This window comes from Portunus trituberculatus, chromosome 16 (genome assembly GCF_017591435.1).
Source record: "Portunus trituberculatus isolate SZX2019 chromosome 16, ASM1759143v1, whole genome shotgun sequence".
Lineage (NCBI taxonomy): Eukaryota > Metazoa > Arthropoda > Malacostraca > Decapoda > Portunidae > Portunus > Portunus trituberculatus.
In genome coordinates, this window is record NC_059270.1 from 11,555,445 (window position 1) to 11,568,099 (window position 12,655).

Below are 12,655 nucleotides of genomic sequence, written 5' to 3' on the forward strand. Positions count from 1 at the left end.
TTATTAATATGGTCTTTTCGTGCATAGATAAGGTTCTCCTAAAACTGGAGTAATATTGTGTGACATTGTAAATTTGAAGTTAGGTCATGGAAAATACATGAAATTTAAAATGCGCATGAGTTTGAAAGATTAATAAGAAACAAATTAATAAAGGAATACTTGTGGAAAAAAGTACATATATTTGTGAAAATGAAGCAGTGAAGCGGTGAGAGTGTGACCTCCGACTTGCATGACCTGCCAGCGTAATGGGTGACCCCACTCGACAGGATGGCATCACACCTGGGTCAGACATCCCAGGGGTGGTGGCGTTGACCCCAGCCAGCACGGAGCGGGTGTTCAAAGAGTTCTTCAGCACGGTGCTGAATGACCTCATGCGGCAACCGCCCTCCAAGTCAGAAGTAGTCAACGTCACCGCAATTATGAAGGAGTTCTCGGCTCAAGTCAAAAGCACGTCCGAGGCCCACACGCCGGTGCTCTTCTTCGCCCGGCCAGAGTCACCTGATACTATGGCAGTGGCGCTGGCGGGGTCGTGGGCTGTGGTGGTTATGACGGCGTTGCTGATCGGCAAGTGCGTGACCACGACTCCTAAAAACTTCTGCGCCGCCTCGCCCACGTTGCTCTACGCCCATGGGATTCGAACACTGGTGTTGTTGCTGCTCACGCTGATCCAGGCAGGGGCGTGCGGCGAGGCGGCATTAAGGTACCACCACTCCCAAGCCCCTCACGTCCTGCTCATCCCCGCCCACGTCCTCGCGTTATTCACCACCCTTCTCACCTGGATTCTCTACCACCACCTGGAGAGGTGGCAGTGTGGGGGTGGAGTGGGCGTGGGGGTTGGGATATGGTTGTGCGGGACGTGCGTGGGGGGAGTGCGGGTGTGGCAGGCGGTGGGCTTGGGTGGAGTACCGCCCATGCTTGTGTATCCTACGCTCAGTCTGGCTTGCGGGGCGCTGCAGTTTCTTCTCTGCTGTCTGGACGTTGTCGCCTTCCTGCACTGGGTGAGTGTGTGCTGGGGGGGAGGAGGAGGTGTGGCGGGGGATGGGAATGGCATGATGCTGGAGGTGACGCAGGCCCTTAACAACATAAGAACATAAAGAGAGTAAAGGGTCACGGAAGACAGAGTCTATATATACACGCACACACAGCGCATACCATCACTCATGTCATTTTAGCTCCATTCATCTTCTTAGACACACAAGTTCATGTCTTTCTTGGAAATTCAAGTTGAATTATTTTAAGTTCGTTCGACACTTTAATGAATTTCCTTTGACCATTATAAAAAGAATGTTTTGTTAGACATTTAATTTCCTGACGACAGCGCATGTGCTTCCTTTCTATATTATGGGAAAAGTAATATCGGGACATAAAGTGGAATGGCACACATCTGAAGCAGAACGTATTTCATAAACGTCAAGAGACAAGAGGAAGTATGGAGCAGCGAGAACTAAGAGGCGCGGTACCAGACAGTCAACATACGGAGGTAATAATAACGAAATAACACATGAAAAAAATTAAGCTACATGTGTTTCAAGAGTCCCCTTTGCCAGAAATATAGAAAATGAAATAGAAAGTTGTCTAATACAAGCACACAATTCAACTCTCATTTTTCAATTAAATAGAATGAACATTTTATTTCCATTTTATCACTTTATTTAGAAAAATTCAAAAAATGAATAATGACACCTCCTCAGATGTGTCTTTTTAAGGTACATAGTTTGGTGAACGGCGCCTGAGAGTTTGAGAATATAAGTATCCTATTTATTTCATGGTCGATTCATAGAAGAGATTGCGTAGCGGCACCATTGGGTACGTAGCCGCTTCACTTCCTTCCTTGTCCAACTCCGCTTATCTCCTTATGTCTGAAGAAAGGAGAGAAAGTGATACTTTACTTGCTTACTTTATAATTAACTTCTTTTCCCTAAAATTTATCCATTTTTTTCATTCGCTCCTTTTCTCTTTAATTTTTTTTCTTTTCTATCTTTCTTTCTTTGCTATTGTTGTTGTTGTTGTTGTTGTTGTATTCTTCTTTCCCCCTCCTCCCTCTCCGTATCTCCTGTGTGTGTGTGTGTGTGTGTGTGTGTGTGTGTGTGTGTGTGTGTGTGTGTGTGTGTGTGTGTGGGATTGTTATTGTTGTTGTTGTCTTCTTTCTTCTTACTCCTTCTCTCCTCTGTGCGTGTGTGTTTTTGTGTGTGTGTGGGCAAAGAGAGAGAGAGAGAGAGAGAGAGAGAGAGTGTGTGTGTGTGTGTGTACGTGTGTGTTATTGTTGTTGTTGTTGTTGTCTTCTTTCTTCTTACTCCTTCTCCTCTCCTCTGTGTGTGTGTGTGTGTGTGTGTGTGTGTGTGTGTGTGTGTGTGTGTGTGTGTGTGTGTGTGTGTGTGTGTGTGTGTGTGTGTGTGTGTGTGTGTGTGTGTGTGTGTGTGTGTGTGTGTGTGTGTAAGTGTATATTTGCGTCGGCATAAGAAGATATTTCTGGCAATTAGATGTTTTCACAAGAGATTCCTTATTCATTTGCTTACTTACATTTTCATTCATCCATTTTTCTTGTTTATTCATACACTCATTTATTCATTCACATATTCATATACTGAAATAGAAAGGTCGGAATTAGTAGGCGCAAGGTTGGGGCTGTCCAGCGTTACTCATCCCGGCATGGAACTTTCTTTTATATTGCACAATTTCAAGCGGAACTGTTTAGCCGGAGAAACACAATTGTTGCATTTTTTTTATTTTCCATCCGTCTTATGATCATGAATATAACTGTAGCTTATATTTCACAATGCAGTGTCGATACATTTTTAAGGTTTGGGGGCCGCTGTGGTACAATGGACCGTACGAGGGGTCTCCAAGCGCATGGGTTCGAATCCTGTCCACGGTCCGAGTGTAGGCCGGGGTTCCTCATTCGGGGCAACGGTTTCCTAGCGGGTGGGCTTTGAGATAGGAGGTACCACAAAAAAGTATCCCCTTTAGCCCATAAATTCCCGTAAAAACCCCACATGGTATAGAAAAAAAAGCGGGATTATATATTTAGTCAGGGAAGCACAGTCGCCGCAGTCTCTAACTCTCCTTCCGTTTCCTGATCCTGTACATGACTTGCTTTTCTATTACACGGAACATTGTCAGCATAATTACGAGGGAAATTATATAGTAAAAAATAACATAGAAGTCGCATTTTTTTTTTCTTCCGGTTTTACATGACACAATGAAATATTAGTGTACTTTACATGAGATCTAATAAGTACTCAAAGTTGTTGCATTCTCTCTCTCTCTCTCTCTCTCTCTCTCTCTCTCTCTCTCTCTCTCTCTCTCTCTCTCTCTCTCTCTTCCAGTTTGAGAGAACTAGTATAACTGTTTCATTATATCTGTATGTTTTAGCATTACACAAGTAAGTATATAATTTCTCGCGAAGCTATTAGAATAAAGAAATATAGTTGCCGCATTCCTAACCATCGTGTCGTTTGGGAAGATTCAATAGCTTTAGGTGAGCCACGGTGATACTCTGAATGCGCGAGTAAATAAGTACATGAGGGAACGCAGAGGAGAGACACACATGTTGAAGGACGGTCCTCTCTGGCTCAGAGGACGCGGGTTCAGGGAGTGAGAAGTGCACCTGCGTGTCATCTTATTTGTGCTCGCCTTTTTATCACCACACACACACACACACACACACACACACACACACACACACACCACACACACGCGACGCGGTAAATGTCTTCTGGTGTTTACATAAGCTCAGGTCTGGTATACTGCAATAGCAAGTAGGCGCACCACGGGCATAAGAAAAAAATAGGGATGAGAGAAAGAATCCAGAGAGAGAGAGAGAGAGAGAGAGAGAGAGAGAGAGAGAGAGAGAGAAGCATCGAATAATAATAACAATAATGATAATAATAATAATAATAATAATAATAATAATAATAATAATAATAATAACAATAATAATGATAATAATAACAATGAATACAGTGAAAATATCCATATGTGATAAATGAAAGTCGATTTTGATCTCATACAGACAAAAAAAATGGAAAGTAGGAGTTAATTGCGCAGTGACAACTTAAGTGATGGCACCGTGAAGAGAGAGAGAGAGAGAGAGAGAGAGAGAGAGAGAGAGAGAGATGGAGAAGAAGGAACGTAGAGTAAGGAAGGAATACTGAGAAAGAGGAAGAGAGATGTAAGAAGGACTTCCTTACTTGGCTGACTGCCGTGAAGAGAGAGAGAGAGAGAGAGAGAGAGAGAGAGAGAGAGAGAGAGAAGGAAATATCACTTGGCCCTCCCGTCTCTATAGTGCCTATGCCGCGCTGTGCCTCCCATTCATCGCTGCTCCACTTCTGTGTTTGTTCCTCTCTCCCCAACCTACCTCTCTTCTCGCGACCCCGATGCTGATGCTGATGCTACCTTGCCAAAGCGTGTGTGTGTGCGTGTGAGTGCGTGTGTGTGTATGTATTTTGGTAGCGTTTTTTAATTCTAATGTTTCTGAAGAGCAAGGTATCGAAATGTTTGAGAACGGAGATGAATGGTTATCTTTAAAACAACTGTGGTGGTGAATTCGTGCAACGTGACATATCGCTCCATTATCTTATCTAATAGCCGTGGTCTTTTGTTAAGGTTAAATGTTAAATGCAGCAATGGTAATAGTGCACTCGAGATGGACTGGTTTTTCTGATTTACATGTGTTTAGAAGTGGCATCAGTCTGGTATTAATATTAAACATCTCTGCATCTTTTTTAGAGAGAGAGAGAGAGAGAGAGAGAGAGAGAGAGAGAGAGAGAGAGAGAGGCTTATGTGGAAGTTAAATATTACAGTTTCCATTGATATGTTCATGATTCAACATAAACAAGCTATTATATTGTGAAAACATAAATAAGTAACTCTATAGTCTTTGGAAGCAGGCATTCATTCTTAATCTTTTCAGTACTGGGATGCATTTTTACCTTGATTTTTGGATATGATTAGACGATTCTATTGACATTAGGAAGGGTCTATGGAAGTCAGAAGATTAATGGCTACATAAGTTTCTGAAGCTGTATAAAATCATCAAATAGTAAGCAGAAGGAAGATGAAAATGCGTCATGAAGTTGAAAGGCTTAAACGTTTCCATCTTCTATCTATGGTAGTCAACTTTTCAGTGTAACGTTTTTTTTTTTTTATTCTTGTCCTTTTTATTTAAGGTGTTTTCATGATTCAATGTCAATTAACGAGAATTTTATGCTGCCATTACAAAGAACAGTCATTTCGCCTGATGAACTCCCGTGATCTTCTTCTTCTTCTTCTTCTTCTTCTTCTTCTTCTTCTTCTTCTTCTTCTTCTTCTTCTTCTTCTTCTTCTTCTTCTTCTTCTTCTTCTTCTTCTTCTTCTTCTTCTTCTTCTTCTTCTTCTTCTTCTCGGTATTTGTCCTTTAATCTTCTTCTTCTTCTTTTATTATTATTATTATTTTTAGTTTTTTATTTATTTTTTCTTTTTCTTTCTTCTTCTTCTTCTTCTTCTTCTTCTTCTTCTTCTTCTTCTTCTTCTTCTTCTTCTCTTCTTCTTCTTCTTCTTCTTCTTCTTCTTCTTCTTCTTCTTCTTCTTCTTCTTCTTCTTCTTCTTCTTCTTCTTCTTCTTCTTCTTCTTCTTCTTCTTCTTCTTCTTCTTCTTCTTCTTCTTCTTCTTCTTCTTCTTCTTCTTCTTCTTCTTCTTCCTACTACTACTATTAATACAAATGATACTACTGATACTCCTGCTCTTACTCCCACTACTACTACTACTACTACTACTACTACTACTACCACACACACACACACACACACACACACACACACACACACACACACACACACACACACACACACACACACACACCAAATTACAACTATAACAATATCTAAAATTACACATCACACACTCACGGACACATATATGCAGAAAATTACAGTTATTACAATCTCTACTATTACACACACACACACACACACACACACACACACACACACACACACACACACAATATTACAATTATTCCAATACCTATGATAATTAGGTTAAAAGATGTAATTGTAATTCTATCGATTGTGATATTTGTAATAGTTATTTGTCATTGGCCACTGTCTGTCTGTGGTCCACCAGAGTTCCGTCGTCAGCTCCTGCGTGAGTAGCACCGTTGTTGGTTGGATCCCTGGCATGTTCGAAGCGTCATGCACCTCTCCCCCTGTTTCCTGAGGGGTAGAGAAGCGGCTTTAGCCAAGGCAGGGGAGCCTGGTGATTGAGATGGTATTTGTGGTGCCTTTACACTTCCCTACTCCACACTTGCTAACCTGTCACTCATACGAATTCAATAATTATTATTAGTGGGACTTTTCTATGGAAAAATCGTATATATATACCAATTGTAATATATATCAATAACTATTATAGTGAACTAAATTTATATATATACTTAATCAATATTATAGTAAAAGCTCACATTATAAGAATAAATATATAAATTTTATCCATACAAACAATTTCAAATTTACCAACCCAATCACTGACATTCTATTGACTACAAGTTGAATAAACCATGTCCAAAAAAATAATAAATAGAATCTTGAATGCAGAAAAAGGATTATGATATTCTAAGTAGACAGAATATTCGTATTTTATTATTTTCTTACCATAAGTTCAATAATGAGAGGAAAAATCATGATCATCGAGAGTTAATAGACGCTACATTGGCCAAACAAATCACTGCATTCACACAAGAAACAGATTATGAAATTTACACGTTACACTCAACCATTTACCCATCACCCATCCACATGTCATACTCCTAGTCAACCCTTCACTTATCCTCTGTGCCACACGATAAAAGACACTATTTAAAACACACACGTTAGTCACCCATTCAATCATCAAACCTTCACCCACTCAACTCGTCACTCACACTCCTATCAGCCACAGAGTCAAGTGTTTTCAAGGTACACGAGAGAGAGAGAGAGAGAGAGAGAGAGAGAGAGAGAGAGAGAGAGAGATGCGGAATATGAGGATCTCGCCCATCTTATCTCTCTTATATTTCAATCTCACGAAAGCTTAGAAGTGAATAGCGTTCCTCCAGGGCTCTTTTTAAAGCTCAGTGTCATAGTGTGCGCTGCTTTAGAAGGGAGTGGGTCGTGTGTGTGTGTGTGTGTGTGTGTGTGTGTGTGTGTGTGTTTATGTGTGTCTAGATTTACAAATTGTTAATTTTTTAGTTTTACAAATTGTAGTAATAGTAGTTAGTAATAGTAGTAGTAGTAGTAGTAGTAGTAGTAGTAGTAGTAGCAGCAACAACAACAACAAAAGCAGCAACAGCAGCAGCAGAAGCAGTAGTAGTAGTAGTAGTAGTAGTAGTAGTAGTAGTAGTAGTAGTAGTAGTAGTAGTAGTAGTAGTAGTAAGGATCTAAGGTGCTTAGATGCCTACTATTCTTGTCTTGGGAAATGTTTAAACGTGTGTGTGTGTGTGTGTGTGTGTGTGTGTGTGTGTGTGTGTGTGTGTGTGTGTGTGTGTGTGTGCGAGCGCGCGCGTGTGATTGGATGGGTATGTGTTGAGAGAAAAAGGAGGAGGAGGAGGAGGAGGAAGATGTAGGAAATTTTTGTCTCAGTTACTCTTATTTAATCATAATAATATCATTCATCATTATTATCATCATCATCATCATCATCATCATCATCATCATCATCATCATCATCATCATCATCATTATTATTATTATTATTATTATTATTATTATTATTGTTGTTGTTATTATTGTCATTACTAAGTTATTAGTTTATATATCAGTGTCTGGTAGTTGTTTATTTATTCTGGCGAAGGAGACGCATTAGTGATGATAATAATGGTGATGATGTTTACGGTCATTTTGCTTGTATGTTTGTTTGTTTCTTAGCTGACTGCTTAGTTGATTAGCTAGTTAGTTTGTTAGTTTGTTTGCTGTTCACTGAAAGACCATTATTTCACGGGAATAAGTTATCTGAATCTTCCCCATCTCTCTCTCTCTCTCTCTCTCTCTCTCTCTCTCTCTCTCTCTCTCTCTCTCTCTCTCTCTCTCTCTCTCTCTCTCTCTCTCTCTCTCTCTCTCTCTCTCTCTCTATCTATATATATATATATATATATATATATATATATATATATATATATATATATATATACTAACTGGCAATCGTTCAAATGTCTTAATCACTATTTCTTGCTTATTTCTCTATTTACGCTGTTTTGTCATTTGATCACTTTGTTTGGCTTTGAAATCTTTATCGAGAAATCTTAGCTCTTCTGCTTATACTACTTGTTCACGGGTTTGCTAATTCATGTGGCTCTTTTACTGAATCTATTTTTTTTTTTTCCCTATTCTTTTATTAGTAATGGATTTTAGTCTACAGGTTATCTCTCTCTCTCTCTCTCTCTCTCTCTCTCTCTCTCTCTCTCTCTCTCTCTCTCTCTCTCTCTCTCTCTCTCTCTCTCTCTCTCTCTCTCTCAACATATTATTAGTGTTGTCTCTCAATAGTATGACGCGGTGCTCTCACGATCTGGGATTCAAGGCCGAATACCCTTACGTCACCTAACACAAGAACCTGAGCAGACTGCCTCGCTGTGTTTACTATGTTACTGCCAGACATCAGCGGTGTTGTTCCTATACATAGTTTCTTTGGCAAACAAGCCCATAGGTACCCCCAGTGTCTTACTGTGCTATGTGTGCCGTGTCGTTGAGTAATTTTCCGTCAAGTCTTGTATACACGGGTTCTTTTTTCAGTTTTATGCTCCCATTGCCTGTCTGGCATTTCTCAATCCAGTTGTCTATCAACACATGTTTGCCTTATTATTATTATTATTATTAAATGTGTATTTTTACTTTATGTGCAAAAATTGTAGAGTCAAGGAAATACTACAGCTGTGGTGACGACATTATATAACAGGCACACTTTTAATAAAGAAGAAAAGGAAGGGACTGTCTAACAAGAGGAAAAAAAATAAGGATAATCCCAAGAATGACGATAGATTTGAAGGTCTTGCGTGAATGAAAAGGCGTTAGATGTGAATGGGTTCATGTGATTACTTGAGCTAAACAAAAGATGACATGATGAATACAGCGAATCAGCTTAAAATGACGAAAAACTAAAATAGTCGATGTGAACTACAGGTGTCATTCTCACCCTATCCCGTGTGGCTTTGGTTCAGGTACACAAGCGGCGCCACACGCAAGTGCTGGAAATCACCCCAGGGAAGGGCGAAGGTTGTACCGCGGCTGGGAGCGAGGCGGGGAGCGGAGGCAGCCTTGCTTACCGTCACCCCCACGTGGGACTCCCTTCCCGTGGCACCTTCTTCTGGTATCTCCACCTGCTGCGGCTCGGCTGGCAGAGACCTCTAACCTACTCCGATCTGGGCAAGTAAGTTATGGTTGTTGTTGTCCTTGTTGAGTTTAGTTATTTCTTCTGTCCTCGTTATCACTGTTGCTATTGTTGTTATTGTTGTTACTATTGTTGCTGTTGTTGTTGTTGTTGTTACTGGTGGTGTTTTGCTTTGATAAATAGATTCAGAATAACTCCTAACGATTAATGACTTCCCGCAGGCTGCCCCGGGAGGAGGAGGCGAGGTACCAGCATGAGAGACTGCTTGACCACTACCTTAGGGAACAGGTGTGTGTGTGTGTGTGTGTGTGTGTGTGTGTGTGTGTGTGTGTGTGTGTGTGTGTGTGTTGATGGATGCATAACTTCGTGGCGTATCACTCATAACATTCGCTTCGGGATCATCATCTTTTGTAACCCACTTACTTTCAGAGCCACCTCGGAGTGGACAGATCTCCCTCACTGTGGCGGGTGTTCTTCCTCACCTACTGGAGGGAAATGGCACTCGGCGGACTTTTCAAGCTGCTGGGGGATTGTGTGAATGTGGTGGGACCCTTGGCTATCTCCCTCATCGTGACCTACGTGACGCAGATGCAGGAAGGCAAGCTGGTGAAAGAAGGAGTCGTGGTGGATAAGGTAAGGTGATAACGCGTGCTGGCTCAGATACAGGAGCGATTTTTCTGTTTATCATATAGAAGAATCGTTGACTTGGCAAATAAAGAAAGACTCTAAAATAAATCTTGCTCTTTCTATGAAAAAAAGGGTTTACTCGGATATTCCAATCTTAAAAGCTTGATGAAACCTTTAGTATTATTTTTCATCAAAACAATCAAACTAATATTATACTTACATATCAAAAAGCTGATGAAGCAGTAAGATATTTTGACTTTTTGGTCTGCACTTAATACTTCTATTGATTTTTGGTAAAGACACTTTCTTCTATAACTATATAACAAACGCAGTATTAAATATGCTGTGCTTACCAAAACCTCAAGAAGTAATAACCACTCCTGTACTCTCAAACACAAGACTCCTTATGTTTTCTGAGAGTAGTTCTCCCAATTTATTTATCCATTATTTTCTTTCTGTATATACTGATAAACATAATTTTTTTTTCTTTTTTATCTGATCACATTGCTAGCACCAGTCTGAAACGACCTCTGAGTAGGTCACTTAAACCTTATCTTTGACTTTATTACCTCTCAGTGCAACTCTAAACTTCTCTATCATGCAGTTTGAAAAGGTTAGGTTTATGGCGAGAAATTCAAGTGTTATTTTCTTGGTTTTTTTTTGCTCAGTTCTTTTCATTCTTTTTATGTCGCATTCTTCACTGTTGCCGCCTATCGTGTTACATAGTACAATTATGATGATCTTGAGCCAAGCCACATGTCCCGAGCATTCCCAGTGTTTCTTTACCGCACCGGACCGTAATGAAGCTGAGCCGCGGACCGTCACGCCAAGGCAGGATTATGATGTCATCCGTAATAAGAGTATTCATACGCTCGCACTCGGGTTTCAAGGCATTTCCTTGAACACACACACACACACACACACACACACACACACACACACACACACACACACACACACACACACACACACACACACGGGTGCGCGCTCACGCTCTTTCCTCCCCCACAATTATCAATATTCAAGACATGATAACGGATGAAGCAGTGAAGAAGGCAATGACGGCTGAAGTTAGTGGGAGGAGTGTTGGGAGACAAAGAACAAGATGGAGAGACGTAACAAGGAGTGACATGAACAAGGTGGAAGATCAAGAAGATGATGCAATGGATGGAAACAGATGGGGAAGGATAACTCGAGTGGCTGACCCTGCAATACAGTGGGATTAAGGTCGCATGAAGGAGATAACGGATTCACGCTTTGAAAGACTTAGGAAGAAATTTGTTGTCATGTATAGTGGTTGATGAATGAAGGAGAAATCAGTTGTCAGGTTGTTGATACAAGTTCATGGCTGAGTTGATTGATACGTGGATAAAGGAAGGTACGTTTGAACAGAACATTTCATCAGTATGTTTTATACCGGAGCTGGCACGTAGAGAAGCGATTTCTACTTAATATCCCACAGCACTTATAATTGTTTTTACATTCGTTTTATATCGATATTTGTTGTATGGCCCACAATGAAGAATTGTAAATTGGAGTAAAGGAAATTTAATCGTTGCGGTGGTAATGTCCCAGTGGTCAATGAAATATTAATTTTATCTTTCTGTCTGTTTATATATCTATCTACGTCGGTCCGATGGCTTCTTGTAGCTCCTCTTATGTTATGTTCCTTTGTAGCTGTACTACGTGGGATGGGAGGAGGCGGCGAGAAACGGGTGGATAGTGGCTGGCGTGGCCCTGGTGGCTGCCCTCGCCCAGTCCACCTTCAGCCAGACCTCCACACACTTGGTGGCCATGGAAGGCATCCACGCCAAGGCCGCCCTGCAGGTCATGATATACAACAAGACTTTGAGGCTGCACTCCGCCACCACCCCGCCGTCAGCTCTTGACGGAGGGGCTGACGCTTCCAGCACGCGGAATGGAACCATGGCAGGGAAAGGTAAGATAGGCAGGTGTATTAATTAACGAGTACCTGGACGATTCTTTTTAACATATTATTTTTTTTATGTTGTTTTGTTATTTTCAACATTTATGATCATAATCAGGCTCTTTTATTTATTTCCCATGCATTTGTCAAAGGTTACGTCACACCAAAATATTTCAGACAAGAGATAGTAATATTCATATATCACACCCTCAATTCTTCCTGATATTTACTCTTGCTGTACTACAAAACAGTCCATTGGTCTCTATATTAGCCCCCTATTCAATCTCAGAACATCACTGTTTGACACGACACACTGACACAAGAAATTGCTCCAAGGATATGAGTACTGGCTCTGCATAATCATGATATTTGAAGATTCTTAAGGAAAAATAGTTTGTGTAAGTGGGAGATATACTGTATATGTGACGCACATCCAGTAAGACTCTTAAAATTATCTCTTCTGTTTGGGAAATCCCTGCTTTTTATCAGTACAGACCGTTACGCAATATTTTCCTCCCTTCACATTGCATACCAGTGTTGGAGTGGCAGGCAGAGGGGTGACGGGGGAGAGAGAGAGAGAGAGAGAGAGAGAGAGAGAGAGAGAGAGAGAGAGAGAGAGAGAGAGAGAGAGAGAGAGAGAGAGAGAGAGAGAGAGAGAGAGAGAGAGAGAGAGAGAGAGAGAGAGAGAGAGAGAGAGAGAGAGAGAGAGAGAGAGAGACTCGCTCCTAGATATAAATGCGTCAAATTATTAAGAAACCACCTCATGTA

General features: G+C 40.8%; 1 protein-coding gene across 1 annotated transcript in view; it reads left to right on the plus strand.

Moving 5' to 3' along the window:
* Positions 1 to 12,655, plus strand: part of LOC123504555 (ATP-binding cassette sub-family C member 9-like) — a 45,786-nt gene that overhangs the window by 9,334 nt on the left and 23,797 nt on the right. Inside the window, 5 exon segments of the mRNA XM_045255161.1 lie at positions 1 to 998; positions 9,164 to 9,372; positions 9,555 to 9,621; positions 9,763 to 9,966; positions 11,638 to 11,899. The exon segment at positions 1 to 998 is cut by the window's left edge and continues 419 nt beyond it. Coding sequence (XP_045111096.1) covers positions 246 to 998; positions 9,164 to 9,372; positions 9,555 to 9,621; positions 9,763 to 9,966; positions 11,638 to 11,899 — 1,495 coding nt within the window. The 5' untranslated portion in view covers positions 1 to 245.